A 22,013-nucleotide genomic window follows, 5' to 3' on the forward strand; every position below is an offset into this window, starting at 1 on the left:
GATTATTTATACCATGGAATTTTTAAGGGCAAATCAGGCTTTATAATATTCCAATGGCATGGGAAATCCGCAACACTGAATTGTCAAGGATGGGGCCCAAAGAAGTGTTCCTCTGAATCGTTCAAAAGCAAAAACTTAATTATATTTTTCATCTGAGAATGATATGTGCATCACCAAAATTGGGCTATTCAAGTTGAAACATGGAAGCATGACCTTAGCCCCATGAGAACTACCTGCCGATTGGCCACAATGAATATTATGTCCCATTTTGAGCCAATCAAGGAGCGGTATTAATAAGATCATCTGCAAGACGTAAGTTTGAAAATAGTTTTAAAGCCTAGTCATAATTAGCAATTGAAATAAGCATTATCAACCAATCAGAAATGCTGTTAGATAACCAGTAGTGTCCAGGGGGTTAATCTTTCACACATAGAGTGTATATTTCAAAATGGAGTCATCCATTACGGTATACCCCATCTGAAATTCACACTTCCTTTGTGTTAGATTAAGGTCATGTCTTCCACAGGGAGTGTATGGATTTCAACTGGAATAGTCCATAATATTTCACACTATGCACAATGCCAGGGAGTCTAGAAAAGAGAACACTTGCAATGGCGAATGAATGCACAGAGAAACACTAGAGAGGCACAATTTCTAGATGCAACATGTAAATATAGCTTCTCCTTGTCAATATCCTTGAACATCAGACAATTCTGTTAACAAAATTTAAATCGTGGTGTCGGGCAGAATTGAATTTTGCTCAGGTGATGTCTTCATTACGCTGAATAACTAATTGCAAAAATAAAACGGTAACACTATTGGATTTATACTTTTTTTTTACAAAATGAAACATTTCTAAGTTGCCAAAAAATTAAAAAACTGTTCCTGAAAATGCTAGTGAAAATATTACCATATATTACCAAAATCTTAATTTAAGATCTAGTCCATGTACAAACTACCTCCACTGCATCGATTGCATATTATACACTTCTTTCATGAATCAAACGAGAACATTTCAAAACTTTCAGCAAGTTTTGGCAGCATATTGTAAATATGATTGGCGCGATTGAATGGGCTATTCCATTTGAAATCAGTAACACCTCTGTGGAAAGATTAAAGAAAAGTCTTCCAGAGGGAGTAAGTTTTTCAAACAGAACTGGCTGTAGGGTTGATTATTATGAAACCCATACTCCCCTGTATAATGGCTTTACCCATCTTCCACAACTGGGTAGTATTTCAAATGGAAGTTATTCACCTGTTCTATTTTAAACTCATGCTCCCTCTGTGGAAGACTAAATTTTCCACAGGGGTGTGTGGATTTCAAATGGAACAGCCCATTTATCCACACTTCAGGCTGCACACATTGTATGGTTTACAATTTGGTGATATCTGCTGTAGACTTTAAGACTGAATATCATGCTTGTTATTTTTTGACACCATGCAGAGAACACAAAAACGAACCATGTTGAATCATGGACCCAAAACCAACACTCTCGTAACACAAAACCATTGTCTGAATACTCTACAAATTGCTACCAAATTATGAGAAGAATTACGAATTAGCGCGATCTGTCTCCAAAGAGTTCTTTGGGTAGTGTTCAGGGGAGGTATTGGGATCCGATAATACAGTACAAAAAACAACAACAAAAAATGTTTGGCTGATTATGTACACAATTATGATACACTATGTGCAGAGCTCATGTTCTCACCCCTTTTTGTCACCTTATGTACACAAGTCGCCACTGGCTCGCTATAAAATGACATTTTGTTGGGTTCACACCGGATCTATCCATGTCGGGATTGATACTAGCACCATGTTTGGGCCAACAGTTGGCACGGTTAAGTTAAGACTGGCATTGTGTCTCAACCAATGCTGGCACAATCTGCTAGGCCAACATTTATAAATTTGGCATTATATTTGAATAATTATACGCTATAAACTCTTTTGCTGCGCTAACTGGCACACATGCCCAAGATATTACTGAACAAAATACAAATGCACTTTGGAATTGCAAAATCTTCCACCTAGATGGTACTTGACATGGGCAAATTTGCTCCGAGATGTTGCACTGTCTTGAAGTATCAACTTGGTTGAAACTAGCATTGTTTTATACTTAATTAAACCTAAACCATGCCTTCATTATAACTGGCCTGTGCTTCCATAATGCTGACTCAGCCATTCAGAAATTGTCAAGTGTAATTGTTTCTCCAGTGACATAGAAGGGGGGCAGCTCATTGTCTTATGAACGTCAGTGTGTCAACGGATTCCGTTGTGTTGAGAACGAAGACAGTGATGCTAATGCAGCAAGTGCTGCAGCTTCTGATGCTGACATCGGTGAATTCTGCTGCTGTTGCTGTGATCCTGAGCCACCGTTCACATTATGCGTCGTTGGTGAAGACACCTTCTCTGGTAATAATCTTATCTTCAATGGCGACACCTGCTCTGTTTTCAACGGACTTGACAAACTCGGCGATGACCGCACCGGACCGACTTGGTATCTTAACGGCGATTCGTGCCTCGCCTTTACTGGCGAGTTCCCTGGAGAGTCAACGTTCATTGCTGGAGCATCAGCAATCCCCTCCATCAACAGTGAGGGTTCTGATTTCACCTTATATGGTGATGCTGGTTCTGCTCTGTATTGAGTCAGTAATGAATCCGACTCAACTTGACTCGCAAACAAGAACCCAACGTGCGACTCTCCGTTATTTGCACTATGACTTGTACAGCCACTAGTTGAGGGCGCCTCCATATCAGTCGGCGAATCGGGATGGCCATCACGATTTGGCAGGTGGCGGTATTTCTCTGGGACGACTTTGTTTTCTAGGAAGTCTTCATGCTGCATATCTGATGCGTGTGACTATAAAACAAAGGAAGAAAACAATGGAAATGCTTTTAAATTGCCTGCTTTTGTTACATTTGAAAAACTTTAACAATGGACTTGACTTTCAGAAACTAAAAATGAATGGCAAGTTTTTGTAAACTTGACCCACTAGGTCATATTATACATTTAATACACAAGAGATTAAGGTCATGTCTTCCACAGGGGATGTATGGATTTTAACTGGAACAGCCCAATGCCAGGATACTATGGATTTTGGAAGCCTGATATGGAATTCAGAAATGAACAATGATACAAACAAGAACATGTTCACTTACAAATCTTGTTTTGACCCTTTTTGGCAGCGGTTCCTCTCTGGCATAGATATCCTCTCTCTTGACAGTGACAACAGACTCGTTTTCAAACTCCACGTCATAGAGCTTCACATAGTAGCTCTTTACAAACTTGCCGTTGTATAACTCATTGTCTGTCCAGCGTACCGTGACTGCTTCTCCTTTCTGAGGGTCCTTGTTGTGAATACAATCATGGCTCTGAAAGAAAGAAGAATATGACGTAAGTTTTGGCATGATATTTATTTTATCTCATGGTCAAAATCAGCAATTTTCTGGCAGTTTGAGAAGGCTACATTTTGATTCAAACCATCAAAATCGGACATCTGGTTACCGAGTTACGAGCAATTTATCAAAGGCTGAAAATAATGTAAAACAAAAGAACTTTGCCAGTATCTCATAAACAATATTAGCCACATCCCACTCATTCCCCTTTAAAAAGTGGAATGGGTAAAACTTACTTTTTAATTTACTCCACAAAAGATCATTTTTGCCCTTGACCTTTTATCATGTTCCTCAAATCATAACGATTCCTTTTGTCAAGTTAAAGCAAGGCAACCTTTATCATTTGTACCATATCATATCATACAAAGCATCTGCAAAAGTTTTGACAACCAATAACATCTGGTTGCACTTTCAGAAAAGCGGATATTACTGATCAGATGTCACTAGTATACCTATAGTAGCGTCAAATCGATAACAGTTAAACTTGTTGACTTGAAAAATTGCAGTTGCTAGCAATGACTGCATCGCCGTTTGACAGTTCCATCAGTAATTTGAATGATCACCAGTGATTTGCCTTTTTATTGCTACAATTGCTAGTATGATATGGGCATTACTTGACCAACTTTTGACAGACGGGGTTCGTGGCTAGGAAAGTGCCATGGATGAAGGGTGTCACCGATACGGACTTACCTCTATATCCTGAGCAAATAGGTTATCACTGAAAGTTCCATCATCAAAGAGCACATGATAGAAAAGCTGATCTCTCTCCCCAGCTACCACAGATTTATAGTAGCGGTTGTTCTTGTACTTGGCGATCACCTTCTCTCCGTTCCTCACTTCCCGAAGAGGACGATCTCTGGGCTGTGTGTGCAAAAGTTATGTAACAGAGTAGTTATTTTTAAGCATCTATATTAACGCTGGTAGATTTTTCTCTCCTTTTAAATCCTACAAGTTAATTTGACTTCATTAACCAAGTCGGCCCTGATTTGACAAAGTGATTTAAATCAAAATTTTGACCTTTTCAGATAAATCTTGAAGATGGATCATTCTGCCAAATTAAATGATACATGAATCCTGTTTACTATCTAGATGAATCCAACGAGCCAAGTGATGGTCAGGATTAAGTCAGCCATAGCTGGGGGCCATCCACGCCAAACTAGCTTAGTTCGTTTGGATTGCAATCCAAGACGCCCACTATCCACTATCGCGAGCGCATCGGAGCGTGTAGCACTTGCATTTGTCTATATAATGACTCAGTCTAGCATAATCACCTCACTTGTAGAAAAATTGCTGTAAATTTAACAATTTGGATACAAATTGTACCAACTCTTGCATGATATCAGACTTGGATGTATTTTTGATGAGGAAAAGGCGTCAGTGATTATTTCTTTCAAATACAAAAACATTGCATGTTGGAACTTGAAAGCCATTTTCCTACAAACGCAACTTTTAGAAGGAGATCAATTTCCCAAATCAGGGCTGCGCCTTTAATATTGCCAATAATTCCTATTTATAAAGCACCAACAAACATAAAGATCAATAATGTTTTGGTTCTGGTTACAGTTACGCCAATAGATGCTGTGCTGCTCACACATCATTGACAACAATGGGCTGCTCTGGTTGAAATTCATATACCTCCTATGGAAGACATGACCTTAATCTCCCACACAGGGGGTGTGGATTTCAAATGGAGTCACCCATTTAGGTACATGTAACCCATTTGAAAATCACACCCCCTGTGATTAAGATTTTTTGAATTTTTTTCATATTTTGCAGGTATAATTTTATTACCAAAATGAACAAAATGAGGGGGTGTCCCGTTGAAAAATACCAATTTCATTTTTTGTGAATCACCCTAATATTCATAGATGTGATATCATTTCAAGATTTTTGCATTCATTGAATTTATAGTGACAATCAAAACCTTTTCCAACTGGAAGGAATTTCTACAGCTTTATCCACAGATCCACGCCAACACTTGATGACAAATGCACTTACCAGATCTCTGTTAGGGAATGGATGCCTCAGACAAGTGGCATAGACAGAGAACGGCCAGTCGCTGGCTTCCATGATGACACCGGCAGCATGTGCGCATGTCACGTGGAAGGAGAGAGCACACTTGCCCACTGAACACTGAATACATGCACCATTCCGGGGGCTGTTCTTGATAAATGTGCGGCAGAAGAAGCATTTCTGAAAATAAAAATGGGAGAAAACTTATAATATTAACATCTGATATGAATATAATCTTATTATGTTCGTGAATAAAGTTCCGCTCAATAACGATCGGTGACCTAATACACGCAATGACGGTAATTATAGGCACTGGAATGAATAGCAATTTATTTGTTTCACACCATTTGTTGCCTCGTAATTAAAATGGGACATATGTGACAGTGAAAACCAACATTTTGTGGGAAACAATACAAATTTATTCTTTATGGAAATCGCACATTATTACTTTAACTACTTTTGGGACACACCAACATAGCATCACAAACTTCAGAATGATCATGAACTGTAAAGCAAACTTACCAGTTTTAACCTAGCCGGTGAGATTCTGTCAATATTGATAGGTTCCCTGGCTTCCACATCTTCAAACGTGACTTCAGGTATAGCCATAGCACATACAATGTGAGCCCAGTTGTCATCACTGGTAACCTTGAGGGCGCCACCTCGCAAGTTACATAAGCAGCATTCCTGCAATAAAATTGATGGGATGCTTTGTTAAAATTCATTCTGTCATTTTATTTGGTACAACAAAATAAAAAAAAATAGACAATTTCACATTGTTTTTAGGCAATTGATAAATTAAATCTGCAGTTGATTTCTTTTCTTTTAATCTGAAAGATGTGCAAGGAAGGGCTGCATGGCTTGAAAATGGCTTCTTTAAATACAATGAATGGGAAGACAAATAAAACTACAAGAGCAATGTAATGTAAAGGAAATAGACAAAAATCCACATCTGCGATGAAGACTGTGTTTTGAAGTCCTAAAATTATAATGTTAACAGATTACTGACTGTCGCTAACTCATATACATATACAGAAGTTAGCAAACCATCTTTAGCAAATGTGAGTCATACTTACAGCAAGGAATTCTCCTTCTTCACATCTATTACATTTCCATTCCCCGGACTCAGGTATCTCAGCCTCACCATAGCAGCCTAAAGGAGGGACGAAAAAACAACAATCAGAAATCAATAATCGATAAATTACTGACATTTAAAGCCACATATTATATAATTTCTGTCTTATTTTTTGTATTATGGTACTATAATTCTTTTTTTGGTTCCCATTTTAAACTGAGCTCTATTAGCTGGGTTTGGCATACTTATTCAATTTTGTCATTTATTTCTGAGAAACTGGTCTCTAAAAGAGCATCAGAAGTGTTTGACAATGTGCTATAGCTGCTATATGTGTCAAGTAATAAACTAGGACTAGCATAGGTGATGGAAGCAGGGGGACAAACACCCCTAAATTTGTGCAAGGGGGGACATTCCGCTCTAAAAATCATAACATAAGAAAAAAGTAAGTTAAAAAATTAAGTAATTGCCCTGTACATTTGCCATTTTGGTACAAAAAACAATGTGTTCTGTGCCCAAATAAGGTAAAACTGCTCAATTGTGCTTCACAGTCACTCTGGCCCATAAGATAGCAAAAACACGCCTCAGTTGGGGCTAAAATGGTCTGAAATTGAAGCGTATGCAAAAAAAGTCCCAGAACCGCAACAAAATATGCTCACGACCCCCCTAAATTCTAATGCTTTCACCGCTACTGAGGACTAGACTTACTTGCATGTACAGCAATCATACACTGTGAGCAAGTCAGAATAGGGCTTCTACCCTCTGGTGACAGCAGTGAATTCATACAGGTTGGGTTGGGGTTCTCAGCACTGGCAGAGAAACAATACTCTGGTGTCAACACAACCATCCGCCGGTCCTCTTCTGTGCCGGCGACGCGACTCATTGAACTTGAGAATGCCCTGTCTCCTGTGCTCCAGTCTTGACTATCAATCTGTGGCATAAAAGAAAAGGGGGCATAAGCAAAACAAGTTGATAAATTAAACCAGGCAAGCAACAATTAATTCTAACAATGTGGATGCAGGTCATTCCAACTGTTAAATTTTCACTCAAATGCAAACTTTTCAATCCCTAAATTTGGGATCCACACACCAATAAACCGGTGCAAGTGTTATATCTTTCGAAAATTTGATTACATGGCAAGTCAGTTTTGGCAAAGTCTACTTTCCCACACTTGAGTTATTATCTCAACACTTATATGTTACGCATAAGAATTGCAGATGCTACACAGCAATATCTGGACATTTACACATTGCAAGTAAAATAAACGGTAATATAGTTACAAGATCAAAGTCGGTCAGTTTGAACCAATAGTTTATACTTTGGAGGATGTCAAACATGTACACGTTTCAACAACATTGTATCAAGATGATGCTGACTGGCTCATCAATCTTAACTTAAACAAATCCTCAATATTTTGGTAGTTTGTGCAACAGAGCACAAAAAACTCCCAAGGAGAAAAAAAAAAAACCACAACTTTTAACAAGCGAACCTACCAGCATCACCTTAAATCACATCAACAAGATTAATCAAGCTCAGCTTATTACAAAATATAATCAGTAGGAAGTGAGAGCACCAAATGCTATAGGAGTTAAAACAAAGTCTGTTGTTAATTAAATTATGTTACAACATGGCCCAAAACAATCAAGACCGGGCTATTCCAGTTGAAATCCATACACACCCTGTGGAAGACATGACCCTAATCTCCCACACAGGGAGTATGAACTTCAAATGCGGTAAACCTGAATGGGTGGCTCCATTTGAAATATACACCCCCTGTGTGGGAAATCAAGGTAATGTCTTCCATGGGGGTGCTTGGATTTCAACCGATATAGCCTAATGATACAATATGGTCCGATGCAATAAAGCAAAATTTTGCATTGACATGCAGAGGTCCTGGCTTGTAAGTGTCCAAATGCATTGTTACATTACCAAATACAAGGTGAGGAATTTGACAATATTATGAGTGGCCATTTAGCTTCCAATCTGCTGAACAGCAACCGCAGCTCTTCCATTTAACTTTTTTTTTCTTTAACAATGGGTCTGGACACTTTAAGGTTATACACAATTTTGCCATTTTCAGAAGCAAAATGGGATGCACGTAGCCCCCTTTAAACTTATCTATTTCTGGAAATAAATATCGAGAGAGAAAACGCAAACTACGCCTAAAAGCTGAAAGTGTAAGGGTCATTATTATGCTTGAATTTTCCACTTGGCTCAAAATGAAATGTACTTTTCAAACATTTCAATTTTTTTTTCAATATCCGAGCATCAAGATTTTTGGGAACACGGCCATAATTTCTCATTGGAAGTGGCGATTTTGTTGGGAACTTCGACGCATTACATTACAAACAAGTCAATAAAAGAATGTGCATATTCATTCTTGATATTGGTTGTCTCGATTTTTATATAAGCTTAAAATGTTGGCGAATTTGAAGTAAAATGGCCTCCACTTGTATGTCGTTTTGTAACCAGTAATAATAATTCCGTGCAAGATTTCATAGACAAAATTCTGACCTACATTATTTCTATAAACCCTCTTCTGCATGCAGGTGCTATTTAAATTTTCATTTCGATAGCAGAAAATTGAGATATTTGCTATTTTTCCGACTCGCTGCTGCCAAATTGTCTAGTTTCGCGATAAAAAGATACAGCGAAATCAATTTTTTTTCGAACCATTTCACCTCGTTTGCTTGTGCTTTGAAGTACAAACTTCAAAATTGATATAGTGATTCTATATTTCAAGCTGCGTCATACTGTGTTTTTCTTACCTCTGATTGTCGCTGCTCAAGGCCAAAATTCGAAATTTTTGGACAGAAGTGACACTCTCATTTCTTTTAAAACACGCTGTTTACGCACGACATTGTTACTGACGGGCTGTATTTGCCAAGTGGTGTTGCCGAGGGCAAGTGGTGTTGCCGGGTTTGGATTTTAAAATATTTAGGTATCTTCTAGCTTAAAATCCAGCGCCAATGCTGCGCTTGCAACAGGTAGATATTTAGAAATCCATTTAAGGTATGGGTATGGGTATGGAAATTGGGGATCCAAAAAAATTGGCATATGCCTATATATAGGCTATATGCAAAGGGGATGGGGCATTTTGGCAGGCCAAGGGGAGGGGCCACAAAAATTTGGCGGTCCAGGGGGTGCGGACAAGCGATTTTTGGCTGGCCGAGACGGGAGGCAAGCGATTTTTAGCGAGTCGCTTGGAAATTTTGGCTTAGGCCTAATTAGTAGGCTAATACCGGTACTGATTGCAAGTCGGGGCGGGGAGGGAATAAAATTAAATTTTGGCAGGTCGAAAGGAAGAATGACTTTACCTAGCACACATTAAAGGGGCATTTCGTGATCCACAGCCTCATACAACCCCATAGGCCTACGTCCTTTCTCACAAGTTAATATTTTTATACCAGTCATCCCGCTCTGGCCACATGTTTAGGCATTTTCACGCAGATCAATTCATTAAGCAATGGAAAATATTGCCAAATTTGAATTTCGTTTTAAAAGCCTAGGCCTACTCCCCATTAAAAAAACCCACTAATTTTGGGGGATTAAAAAAGTTCTGTAAAATGAAACAAAAGCCTGCCTCAATCCTAATTATTCATTTAATAGGCCAGGCCTTCATTTCTGAAAATAGCGGGAGCTCAGTTAGTCACTCACCTATGTGTAGGCCTACTGAGGAGCTTGACAAGGAGCTCAATTATATAATATCAATATTAAACCATAGGATTTTCAAGAAGTGAGCAGCTCAATAAATGCCATTAGTAAAATTATTGGGCCTACGATTTTAATATTTTATTTGACTGTGATCCGTTTTTCTATAGGCTATACATGCCTACACTGTATATAGGCCTACCTTTAAAATTTCTAAAATTGGCGGAATTGAACAAGCTCTAAATTTCTCATACGTCCAGCATAACCAAGGGCAACGGGGGACGCCCCTAGCTATGGCCATACCCGTAGTGGCGGAACCAGAATTTTTTTTTTTTTTTTGGGCCCGGGGGGGGGAAGTGAATTTGAGACGAGGGCACTTATTGCACTTGAAATTGCATAAAAAGTGGAAAATTACATAATTGTGGGGATTTTGCCTAAAACTGGATGAGAAAGAACAAATATTGGGGAAATACTGCCCCCCTCTAGCGGGCGCCACTGCATATCCATCCAAGCTCATCCATGATGCTAGAATGACGGAAGTTCTGGCGCTGAAATTCAATTTCAATATCACGAAGTTTTTATCAGGGATTTTACCAAGGGAAGGCGATAGTGTAGGATTTTGCTGATATACCAGGCAACACGAGAAAGGTGTGGCGAAATAAGGGAGTGTTCATTATAAATATTTTCCATTATCATACTTTTGACGCCGAGAGCATAATTATTTGAAGCGTACATCGTGTCAGTCACATGGTCACATTATTTTCTGTTGAAAGAGAAACGCACATGTCTCTGATTAGCTCGGGATTAGCTACTGCGGCGCTGCGTGCTGGTCTGTTGTTGTCGAGTGGAAATGGGAAATTTATGAATGAACTTCCGCAACTTTGCAACATCATCACGCAGCGGCGTAGCTGGGATTTTTTCCAGGAGGGGCAAGACTGTAGGCCCTATGGGGCGGGGCCCAAATCCACCAAATTTCCCACTGGGGCGGGGCCCAAATAGACAATTTTGCCAGGCTTATCATAATCGTATATATGGTAGGCCTATTGAGCTGTATTGCATATCGTGTGAATTCCCCATCTCTCTGCCCCTCCTCTCACCCTCTCCTCTCTTTTTTCCTCTTTCTCCCCCCCCCTTTCCCTTTTTTTCCTTGCCCTAGGGGGCGGGGGCCCAAATAGGCAATTTTGCATTGCCCCCCCCGGCAGCTACGCTTACTGTCATCACGGTAGACATACGCGGTAGGCCTACAAGCAGGGCTGTCAACTGTCACGCATTGGCCGTGAGTCTCACGCATTGGGTCACTTTCTCACGGTCTCACGCCAAGGTAGTATAATCTCACGCCTAGGTAATAAATCTCACATAAAAAGCTGCAAAATGAGTAAAATCTCACGCATCGTCCTGAATAATTTGTTGCTCCTACCCCCCCACCCCCCGCTTTTCACATTCCCGAGCGCCGTGGCTCAAATATTAATGGTTCAAAATGAACATTGAGTCGGCAAATCCCTGCACGCCTAGCTCTTTATACAGACAAATATAGTAGGCCTATCAAAATGTTGTATTTTTATATTTTCTGGTGGACTCGGGTAGAATATCATGTCATGTAGGTCACGGCGCTGGGTTGGGGGGGTCTCAAGGCATTTTGGTAGGCCTACCCATGCTTGATTCCGGAGGTTTTTAGCAGGCCCGACCATTTTTTAAATAAAACACCTCGGGCGTGGTCTCTTCAAAACATTTGTACACAGGGCGGGATCAAAGTCATCCAAATTTGGCCTAATTTGACGCTTTTTTAAGGGCACTTTTGCCAAAATGCGCCCAAAAGTTGGTCTTCGCTGTAAACCCACCCATCATAGTCGTTGCAAAGGTAGGCCTACCCCAAAACTGTGGCACATCCACGAACCCGAGGAGAGACCTCCGCGGGTAAAAACACACCTCTAGCGGGACCAGATTTATAATTTAAAATAGGCCTACATTTTGGAAGCCAGTCATCACTACAAAACGGGACATGGCAGTGTTAATGATATTAACACTTTGATTTTAGGCTTAAATAACGAGTGTAGGCCTATAAATTACCAATTTGCACACACCCGGGGGAACCTTCTCAAGCTGGTTTGGGTAAGGATGTGAGGCTGTGACTCCGAAAAAACTACGGTACGATTTTAAACCAAATTTGAAGAAAACAGACCCAAAATTGTATCAACTTTGGACTGAAAGTTTTCATAAATTTTTACTTTTTCGAGAAAATTATTGAAAATACCCTTCTTGAACCTAATTTTCATGACACTGAGGGTCAATAAAATCATGGCTAAAAATACAACAGAGTCTAAACTAAATGGCTGAAAATGCACCCCAAATCTGCCGCACATCCCCACGACACATTTCACCTTATAGATTTTGAAAATTGTCGCAATAAAATAGGCCCGAACTTATCCCAAATTATCCCCGAAAAAATATTTTTTTTGCAGGTGAGGTTGAGTCTTATTATTTTTATTCTCAGAGAGGATATGGGTTGATATTTTAGCAGGGTACAATTTGTCTTGTTTTTTGACGTTGAAGTTCCAGATTCTTTTTTTATATGTTATTATTCATTTATTTATTTATACCCGGGATTTATACCCTGTACGTGGGGAAAAGTACACACGGCAGCTACAGAGAAACCACGAAAAACTCCTGTGAAGTGCATGAAAATGCCCGAAAATGTGCCAACCGAAACACCCGAACAGGAAGATAAAATAAAAAACAAAACCAAAACCCAGGAAATTTCCGAAATAAGTTCCAAATTCTTTGTCCCCCACTAAAATATATGAACACTCCCTTATGAAGTCTGCCCTCTTCCGCTATTCTGGTAGTAGGCGTTGACAATTACCTTCATATTTTTGAAGCATGTTGAACCCGATTTGTTCTCTATTCACATTTTTAACGTTGCAAGTAACATTTCAAGACCTCTATTTGTGACAGGTATTTATTATCTTGCTAGAGATGTGCCTAAAGTTGAAATTCAATATTTCGGATCGCAAAGATCGAGAGATATAAAGTTGTTGAATATCAGTTTAACACCATGGATCATATGGGCGTCTTATATGAACGATTACGATAACTAGGCAAAAATGGCTGGGATACAGGTTGTGTAAATACGACATGAATATTCATGAACTATACAGATTCCATTCTTCTCTAATAATAAAGATGTCAATCACTCTCCCAGACGACAGTTGCTTGGCGCTTGTAAACAAATCGAATAATAGTGCTTGATAACAGCTAAAAAATAGGCTAAAACACATTTTCACACAATTTTTCCGGATTTTTTATTTCACATGATAAGTAGACATATTTTCTTACACGTATAAGGTAATAATATATTTTTTCTGGAGGTAAAGCCCCTCAACACTTTGTTTAACCTTAAGTCTTTGTAAACGTGTGTACAAACAAATGATGAAAGACAACACAATCCAACGTGCAATTAACTACATCAACAATGTACAAACTTCACACATAATGAATGGAGTTAGGCAGAGCAGATTTAGTAGTGTAGCAAGTCAAATCCATAAATAAAGAATAATAATTATTATTATGTTACATTATTGATTTTGTATTGAAGTGGTTTCCATGTTTAGACAAAATATATGATATAAATCACAATAATACCGATTGGTGAGGAAAAAAAACTTTGTGCGACTGAGTGACTAGAGTGAAAAAGGTATTCTTTTAGCCCAGTTGTGTACTATTCCAACAATGCAGTATTAAGTTAACCCTTGAATAGTCAATCAAATTGAAGCTACATCTTACTACTTTGCTATCCATGGAAACCACTTCTTAATAATGATTAGTGGCTTGCAAGCTCTTGGAAAGACCTATTTCTATTGATGAAATGTCCATGTGCTACTTCCTCAGCTATACAGTACTCAAATTTCATCTAACGAAGTAAGTTCATTACATCACCTACAATATCTTTTTCCACCTTTCCTTTTTTTTTACAACAAGGCATGAAAATGGCTCATCAAATTGTGTTTTGTACTTCTGCAAATTATTAATTAATTTATTAGATATTACTCTAAGGGTAATGTTAAACTTCTATTAAGACTAAAATTATCTTTGTTTAGACATTTAAATAAAAATGTTTATATACGTGAAGTCCACTTTACCAGAATTAATCTGTCAAATATAGGTCTTTCCAGGGTATTGCTCTCACCATCTTACCTTAAAATCAGTGCTTTCCCACAAACCGCCCTCCCGACAATTTTTCTTTCATATTACACTTGCTACTCCACCATTAAGTGTCAGTATTATGACTTCCCAGAATTAGTGACATATAATCAGCATGAATTTAGGGCAGAATAGGTCAAAGGTCAATGTGAACAAGGAGTTAATGCTGCCATGGGATCGAAACCATGCTAAATGAACCAGAATAACAACAGTTAACAACTAAACACGGCTGTTTATCAAGCGGCCAAAAAGTTGGGATTTTTTTCTTCTCTTAAATCCTGGCTCTCTATACATAGCAATGAGGAAATGATTTCAATGCATAACATGATGAATGCCTTTGAAAAGTGTCCTGTGTCTTTATAAACAAAAAAGATGATTAAGAAATATTCCTAATTAAGTCCAATACTTTTAGATTTATCGCAAATGGATTGGAATCTTGAGTAGTATTTCATCTGTGCAATCAGGCTGAGAAGACCTGTAGCTCTCCCAATTAGATCATTAACCCGAAAGTTCATCTCACCTAATTTCCAAATACCCTATATCGTTACACAAGACACTTTTCAAAACAAGCGGCAAAACATTGGTTAAACAATGCAACAAATAATTAATCTGAAGCAGCTGTTGAAAGAGAAGAGAGAGAGGGGGAAGAGATAGACAGAGATGCCACAGTCTTTCATAAAATCAACACAAAATTCCTTCAAGATTGGAAATTTGATTTAGCACCTCTGCATTCCTTAGCTCTGTAGCCCACCTAACCCTTCTTACAACTCAAGACTTAAACCAAAAAGTGGCATCTCTGGAGAGTATGACACAGGAACTATTTTTTATTTTCCTTTTTAATATTTTGAATTATCCCATGAAGCCTGAATTCGGTAAAACCATGAAAAAATTCTAGTAGTTAGTAATAAAGAAATATTTGGAAATAAATTTAAATAAATTCCTACAAAAAATGTGCCAAGTGGCATCTCTGGTTCAAGAAATGCAGGGTAAATCATGGATCAACAGCCGTGCTGCGGTGAAATTGATTGCTCGATTAATTAACTGGTTTCAATTTTGGTTTGTTTGTTTGTTCCTCTCTCCTAATCACATACCTTGCCTGAGCTGTCCCATGCACTAGTTTGGGGAGGTGAAGGCTGAGACAGCATCATATCTACCTTGTCATTATAGAACAACGTGCACACGCAGCATCCGGGTTTCTGATCAGCCATCGACGCGTTGTAGGCCTGCTCCATCTCAAAACTGTTTGGTTGCGTGACCCAGAGACCAAACATGGATCGTGCCCATGTCTTCATCAGTGCGTATTCTTGCGTTGTGAAATCTGTTTGAAACGGAAAACGATAAGAAATTGTTAAAACGTTGATTTCTGGAAATAATTAAACTTGCTTGATGGTAACCAAAATACAAAAAATAAATGTTATATTATTGGCCTTAACTCATGAACCCCAAGACCTACAGAAATATGTATTGGTATTGTACAAGTTGACCTCAAATGACCTTTGACCGCAGAATGTGACATCAATGGCTGCCTTAAGACCAATATATTGATATTAAGAAGTACACTGCAGTTTTTTAGTTAAAATGGCTAAAACTGGAAAAATATGACCCCTGCCTTTATTTACTCAATTCTGAGGTCAAACCCCAGTGTTCTTTACCTTTCATAGCTTTTCCTCTGCCTCTTTTCTCTTCACCGCCAATATGTCTTGATTTCTTCACTTTCTTCGATTTCTTCTCCAACAATTTCTCTTTTGATGATCTATCTTTTGACGATTTCTCTTTCGGCGATTTATCCTTGGGTAATTTCTCTTTGGAAGATCCATCCTTGGATGATCTGTGTCTAGATGATTTCTCCTTGGATTTCTTCTTTGAATGTCTGTCTTTAGACGAATGGTGCTTCTTCCTCGACTTTCCGTGTCTTTTGACACTTTCTGATGCTGATGGTTCTGGGCTTACTGTGGGTACATGATCAGCGTGCGATTTGCCATTGCTGGGAGTAGAGCTATACGCGTGCTCTGTGCGCACTTGTACTTCCTCTTCCGACTTAGTCTCCTCTTTCACGTCAAGTTCTTCCTTCTTCTTCAGTTCCTCTAAAGCTCTCTTTGTTCTTAATTTCACAGGTTTCTGCCCATGAGGTTCTTTTGTAGGTGAGGATTTTCGACTTGCTCGATCTAGTTTAACTGGCGACTTTGTTGGTTCTTGCTTAACTGGCGACTTTGTTGGTTCTTGCTTAACTGGCGACTTTGTTGGTTCTTGCTTAACTGGTTCTTCTTTGACTGGTGACTTTGTTGGTTCTTCTCTAACCAGTGACTTTGTTGGTTCTGATATAAACGGTGACTTTGCTGGTTCTTCTTTAACTGGAGACTTTGTTGATTCTTGTTTTACTGGAGACTTTGCAAACTTTTCTGCATGATCTGTCTTACTCTTTTTATGCTTTGATTTTTCCTTGATCTTCTTTTTCAACTCCTGTTTCACGTTCAGTACAGGTATGGGTTCGTTGTCTTCGATCTCGACTTCCACTTCCACAACATCCTCATCAGATGCTGCGCTTGAGCTGCCCAAAGCTTCGTAATGCTGCTGAACGTCACAGTCGATATGCGACCACCTTTCTTGGGCGACTTGGGCATCTTGGGCATCTTTGCCGATGTCACTTCTGTGTCTACATCCTGTGCATATCGTTTGTGGACAGGATGTCGTCTTGGTTTGGTTTGTTCCATTTGCGCAATCTTTCGTTTTAACATTGCAGTCTCCCTGAAGTGCATTAAACAAAATAGAAAGTATGGATTTTAAAATAACTCATGAGTCACCAGACCTATTAAACTGAATGTGCACTGTTTGAATTTTAAGGAGCTTTTGCAATTTGTGCTGCTTTCCAGAATTACAATATATGTTGCAAAAAATCCTTTATCAAAAAAAAATTAACATTACATTTCTCCTGAACCAGCATTGGCAATTTTTTTGATTAAAAAAAAAAAAAGAGTTTAAATTTATTTGATTTAAATCGTTGTTTTTTTTTTTTTAATTAATTTAATATAAAAAAAAATTTATTCCAAGAACTCCTATACCCCATGATAAAGACAAAAGAGACCAGTGGGATGCTAGACATGTGCAATCCTATCAGGTATTTACAAAAATGCAAAACATGTTTTTTCATGTGAAAATTTGAAAGAAAAAATTTGGTAAAATCATGGGAATTCTGCACCTTGAAGATGAATTTTTAGCAATAGATCAGTAAAATGACATCATAGAGGTATTTTAATTATATCAACAAAAAAAAGATCCAAAACAATCAATTTAAGAATAAAATTAACTTAAATTTATCAAAAAAATTTTAAAAAGTTGATTTGAATAGTTTCTAAACGTATGGTAACAGTTTCTAAATGCATGGTAACCACCATTGCTCACCTTTTATGAGGCATACGGTCCCGTTTTGCCTCTAACTGAGCTTCACTCAAAGGCCCATCTACATCTTCCAGGTATGTGAAATCATTGCCCAGAACCCATGCTTCATAGCGCTCTGGTTGGAATATCCTCACAAACGGATCCATGTTAATCTTGACAGTGTCCCTTGCACATGTGCACTAGAAAAAAGACATTTGAATTTGTTAATTGTTTGGAATGGGTTTCATGATATCACTATCAACAGTAATTATTAAATTGGAAAGAAATATTAGTGTAGTAGTGACATAGTTGCATTTATCGCTGGCCGCAGTATCAAATCATGTGCTAAAAGTTAATCATGCAGAGCATACACACACATAAAATTGCGGTTTTTCAGCGTAACATTAATGACTTTCGTATGCGTTAGGATTACAAAAACAATTTACAACAACCATATTTGTACATCGCATGATTAAACGCCTTTCAAAATGTATTGATGTCACTACCGGACTTGAGGCGAACCAAAGATACATCTCTAAATCTATACTCAATATGCACTATGACCTTAAATGTGTCAGTTTATATTCTAAAGACACTTACACAGTTGGCTCTCTTGCCATAATCAATCCATCTGTTAGATGCAAAGTTGGTTGATTCTGCGCAGTTGAATCCATGGTTGAAACCCGAGTGGTAACCATACGGGAAGGTGATCATGAACTCCCCTGTTTCTTGTGTTATCTGGGGGAAAGGGAAAAGACAATATAATGCAAAATCAGAAACATGATGGTGTGAGTGTCAAAGACTATTTTTTTTGTCACACTTTTGTCCCATGGTGTTTTGGTACCTCATTTTACAGCAAGATTCAGATAGGAAAGGACAACTTTTATCATTATTATGTTTTGATGAATCCAAGTGTGTGAAAATATTGGATCCAACACATAATAATGATAAAATTGGATGCTTTACGCCCAATATTTATTGGTCTCGCTGTGAGTTTTAAAATATTGGACTACTCATAGCTCGACCAATAAATATGGGCTCAATCGATCCAATTTTATATCAAAGATGGATGTCTTCAAGGAGACCTCACTAGCTGGGATGGAATAAGCAAAGATCTCTGGTAGCTTTATCCTAACGCCATCAAAATTGGTAGTAAAGAGGAAAGATATGAGGCACTGAAGTGCACACCAAGATTTGGGAATCAGTTTAAATATCTGTATGGTAAGTCTGTTAATGTAAAGGGCTAGGCGAGTTGAATTCACCCATCTTATGAAACCTGCAGATGCATCTTACCTTATTGACTGGGATGGAATACTTCTTGAGAATGTGTGGCGAGATGACTGTCATTTTGTGACGAAGGAAGTTGGAGCACACCTGGAAGTTCTGCGGATAAAAGCCTGGAAATAAAGGAATAGTTGCTGTTAATTAGTCGCGTTTAGTTGAAATCAAAACAGTATCAGCTTACTAAATCTGAGAATTATTTGGTTTTTGTTACTGCACACAGAAGCCCCAAATTAATTCCTGTGTAAATTCATTACAGAGTGTGCTAGTCACGCAATAAGCAAAGCCCAGTTTACATAACTGCTGCACCCAACTGTATGACCGCCATTTAACATCAATCCACGATGCCTAGCATCAGTGCTGGTGAAATTTGCTGATGATGGTCCATAAAATTATCTGGTCTTGTTTGATGAAGATATGCCTAGATTCATTACCATATGTGACCCCTCGCCACAACTGAGCCCGGAAGTCGCCAATCATCATTTTTGAGATATTCAACCAAAATATTCTGCTTGAAATTAGCTTTAAAATTATGTATATCATGTCTATAGTACTTGACATTTAAGTAGTGAACAATCAATAAAACAGTCAATAAATCCTTTGTTTCCTATTGTTTATTGTTAAGTTCGATGGAGCATATCTCAATAGTGGCACTGGCGACATCCGGGCTCAGTTGTGGCGAGGAGTCACATATGATTTACACACGGGAGTGAGCAGGACAACTTACCTGATGCTAATCTCTCCAGCCGTTTAGCATGTATTGGTGGAATAGCATACCTGGAAGTGAAGAAGAAGGAATGTCAACTACATAGATAAAATATGATCAATAAACTAGTATTCTGGGGTTCGCGGGTTGCATAGTTTTCGACGCAAAGCGTCGGCTGCAATGCCTCCACCTTGACACACATCATTTTCACTGGGGAATCACTTGGAGCCGGGGACAAAAAAAACCCAAATTCTTAGAAAAATAAAATAAATAAATTTATGCAAATAAGCTACCAAATCAGCATATTGTGCGACCAAAACCTAGTAGAATTTGAAAACCGCCAATTGCCGCACCTCCACCAAGTCACATTACTATACGCCTCACCAGTTCCGAGAAATTTGACAGAATGAAATTTAAAAAGAGTTACCAAAATTAGCATATTTTTTACACCAAATCTGTATTTATATTCAGATTCCTTGATGAAACTATTCAACCTGAAAACCTACTGGAATTTGAAGACTGCTAATTGTCACCCCTCCAGTTCTGAGAAATTGCATTTGCAACCTCGGACGGACAAACGGAATGACGGACGGACTACCAGGTAACATAATACCTCCGGTGGAGGCATAAAAAACCTCACCATCCAGCAATCAATAGGACATATGTGACCATCCAGCACAACTGAGCCCCGAAATTTGCCAATCATCATTTTTGAGATATGCAACCAAAATATTCTGCTTGAAATTAGCTTTAAAATGATGTATATCATGTCTATAGTACTTGACATTTAAGTAGTAAAAAATCAATAAAACAGCCAATAAATCCTTTGTTTCCTATTGTTTATTGTTAAGTTCAATGGAGCATATCTCAATAGTGGCACTGGCAACATCCAGGCTCAGTTGTGGAGGATGGTCACATATGGTCATGTTTTTTGAGGTGGGACCCAATTGTGTCACATCTTGCAATTTGTCAAAAATCAACACCTTTTTTATATTTCTGATTATATTTCTAAAAGTTTTCACCCAAACTATGTAAAAGTATACATTTTTATAAAGCATATATTGTCAGGAATGCAAATCTGTAAAGTTTGAGTGGATATACAGGGTGTGCCAAAAATATACAGGGTGATTCCACTCAAAAATACCTAAAAAATTACATTTCTTTACCACTCTAATATTTCTACATAGTATATTAAATTGGAAAATGAACTTGATATTTGGAATGTACACAATTAGTCCTTTCATAAAATATATAGTTTGCACTATATTTGTTAAGCCCATTGTGTTATACAGGGTGTGAAAAAAGTTGTATTTTAAATTGCTTAATTTAATGTAACATTCCAAGTGCCATTAATTGAAAGCAAATACACTTTAAATTTGGAATATGTATTCAAAATAGTTTAAAGAATTGCTATAATCACATTTAAATATCTAATTCCCATAGGGTGTTCCTAAAATCAATATACAGTGAATAATGTGTCACAATGGTACATGTAGGCCTACATGTAGGCATATACATGCACAATAAACCTACATCAATAAACTAACAATAACTAGAGATCAAATATATGTCATCAGATTGACTGTAATATTCTCCTTTGAGAAGATTTAAAACAATTTAAAACCAAAAGATCTATTTATGACAGATGAAATTAATTTTCATTCCTTTTTTCATGCATGCAAAATTTAAAGCCCATATTGCATGACACACATTCCACTGCATTAATTGAACTTTAGCTGATTAAATCCTTAATTAATAAGTTTATTAAGATTACCTAGGCAATTATAATTATAGAAAGTTAAAAAGTCTGATTCAAATTATGCAAATGCAGTTTTAGGCAACAAAGTGAACAAATTTTATTAATGAACACCAACTTCCCATTGGAATTACACAGAGCTCCTCCTCTACCGGCTCCTCCTCTACCGGCTCCACCCCTGACTAATTAACTTAATTAAGCAGTTGTAATTAATTAATACATTTGTTCAACTGTATTTGTTATTTTTTCATTAAATTAATAATTTATCTTCAAAATAAGACCAAAACCATCTCTTCATGATGGATTTTAGCCAAAATATAGGAATAAGAAGAGAAAAAAATTTGGAAAATGTGACAGCTCCACCTTTTTTGGGTGCCCACCTCAAAAAACATGACCATATGAGAAGCTAGAACAAACCTCTGTCAAATAATCCTAACCCAGCCAAGCATAAAAAACCTCAGTGCACAAAGCAACTGCAAGTGCAAGTACCCCATGTGATCCGATTGCATCATCATGCACTAATGACATTATATAAGCACAAAAAGACGTGACTGGCCTAGGTACACCA

The 22,013-nt window shown here is 38.0% G+C and overlaps 1 protein-coding gene across 1 annotated transcript in view; it reads right to left on the bottom strand.

The window, feature by feature from the left end:
• Positions 1-45: 45 nt before the first annotated feature.
• LOC140152194 (lysine-specific demethylase 4C-like) overlaps positions 46-22,013 on the bottom strand; it is a 31,108-nt gene continuing 9,140 nt past the window's right edge. Inside the window, 14 exon segments of the mRNA XM_072174523.1 lie at positions 46-2,858; positions 3,158-3,370; positions 4,085-4,255; positions 5,393-5,587; positions 5,930-6,094; positions 6,484-6,560; positions 7,188-7,410; positions 15,419-15,645; positions 15,980-16,802; positions 16,805-17,072; positions 17,727-17,902; positions 18,303-18,440; positions 18,996-19,099; positions 19,711-19,760. Coding sequence (XP_072030624.1) covers positions 2,250-2,858; positions 3,158-3,370; positions 4,085-4,255; positions 5,393-5,587; positions 5,930-6,094; positions 6,484-6,560; positions 7,188-7,410; positions 15,419-15,645; positions 15,980-16,802; positions 16,805-17,072; positions 17,727-17,902; positions 18,303-18,440; positions 18,996-19,099; positions 19,711-19,760 — 3,439 coding nt within the window. The 3' untranslated portion in view covers positions 46-2,249.

The sequence above is a fragment of the Amphiura filiformis genome, chromosome 1, assembly GCF_039555335.1.
Source record: "Amphiura filiformis chromosome 1, Afil_fr2py, whole genome shotgun sequence".
NCBI lineage: Eukaryota > Metazoa > Echinodermata > Ophiuroidea > Amphilepidida > Amphiuridae > Amphiura > Amphiura filiformis.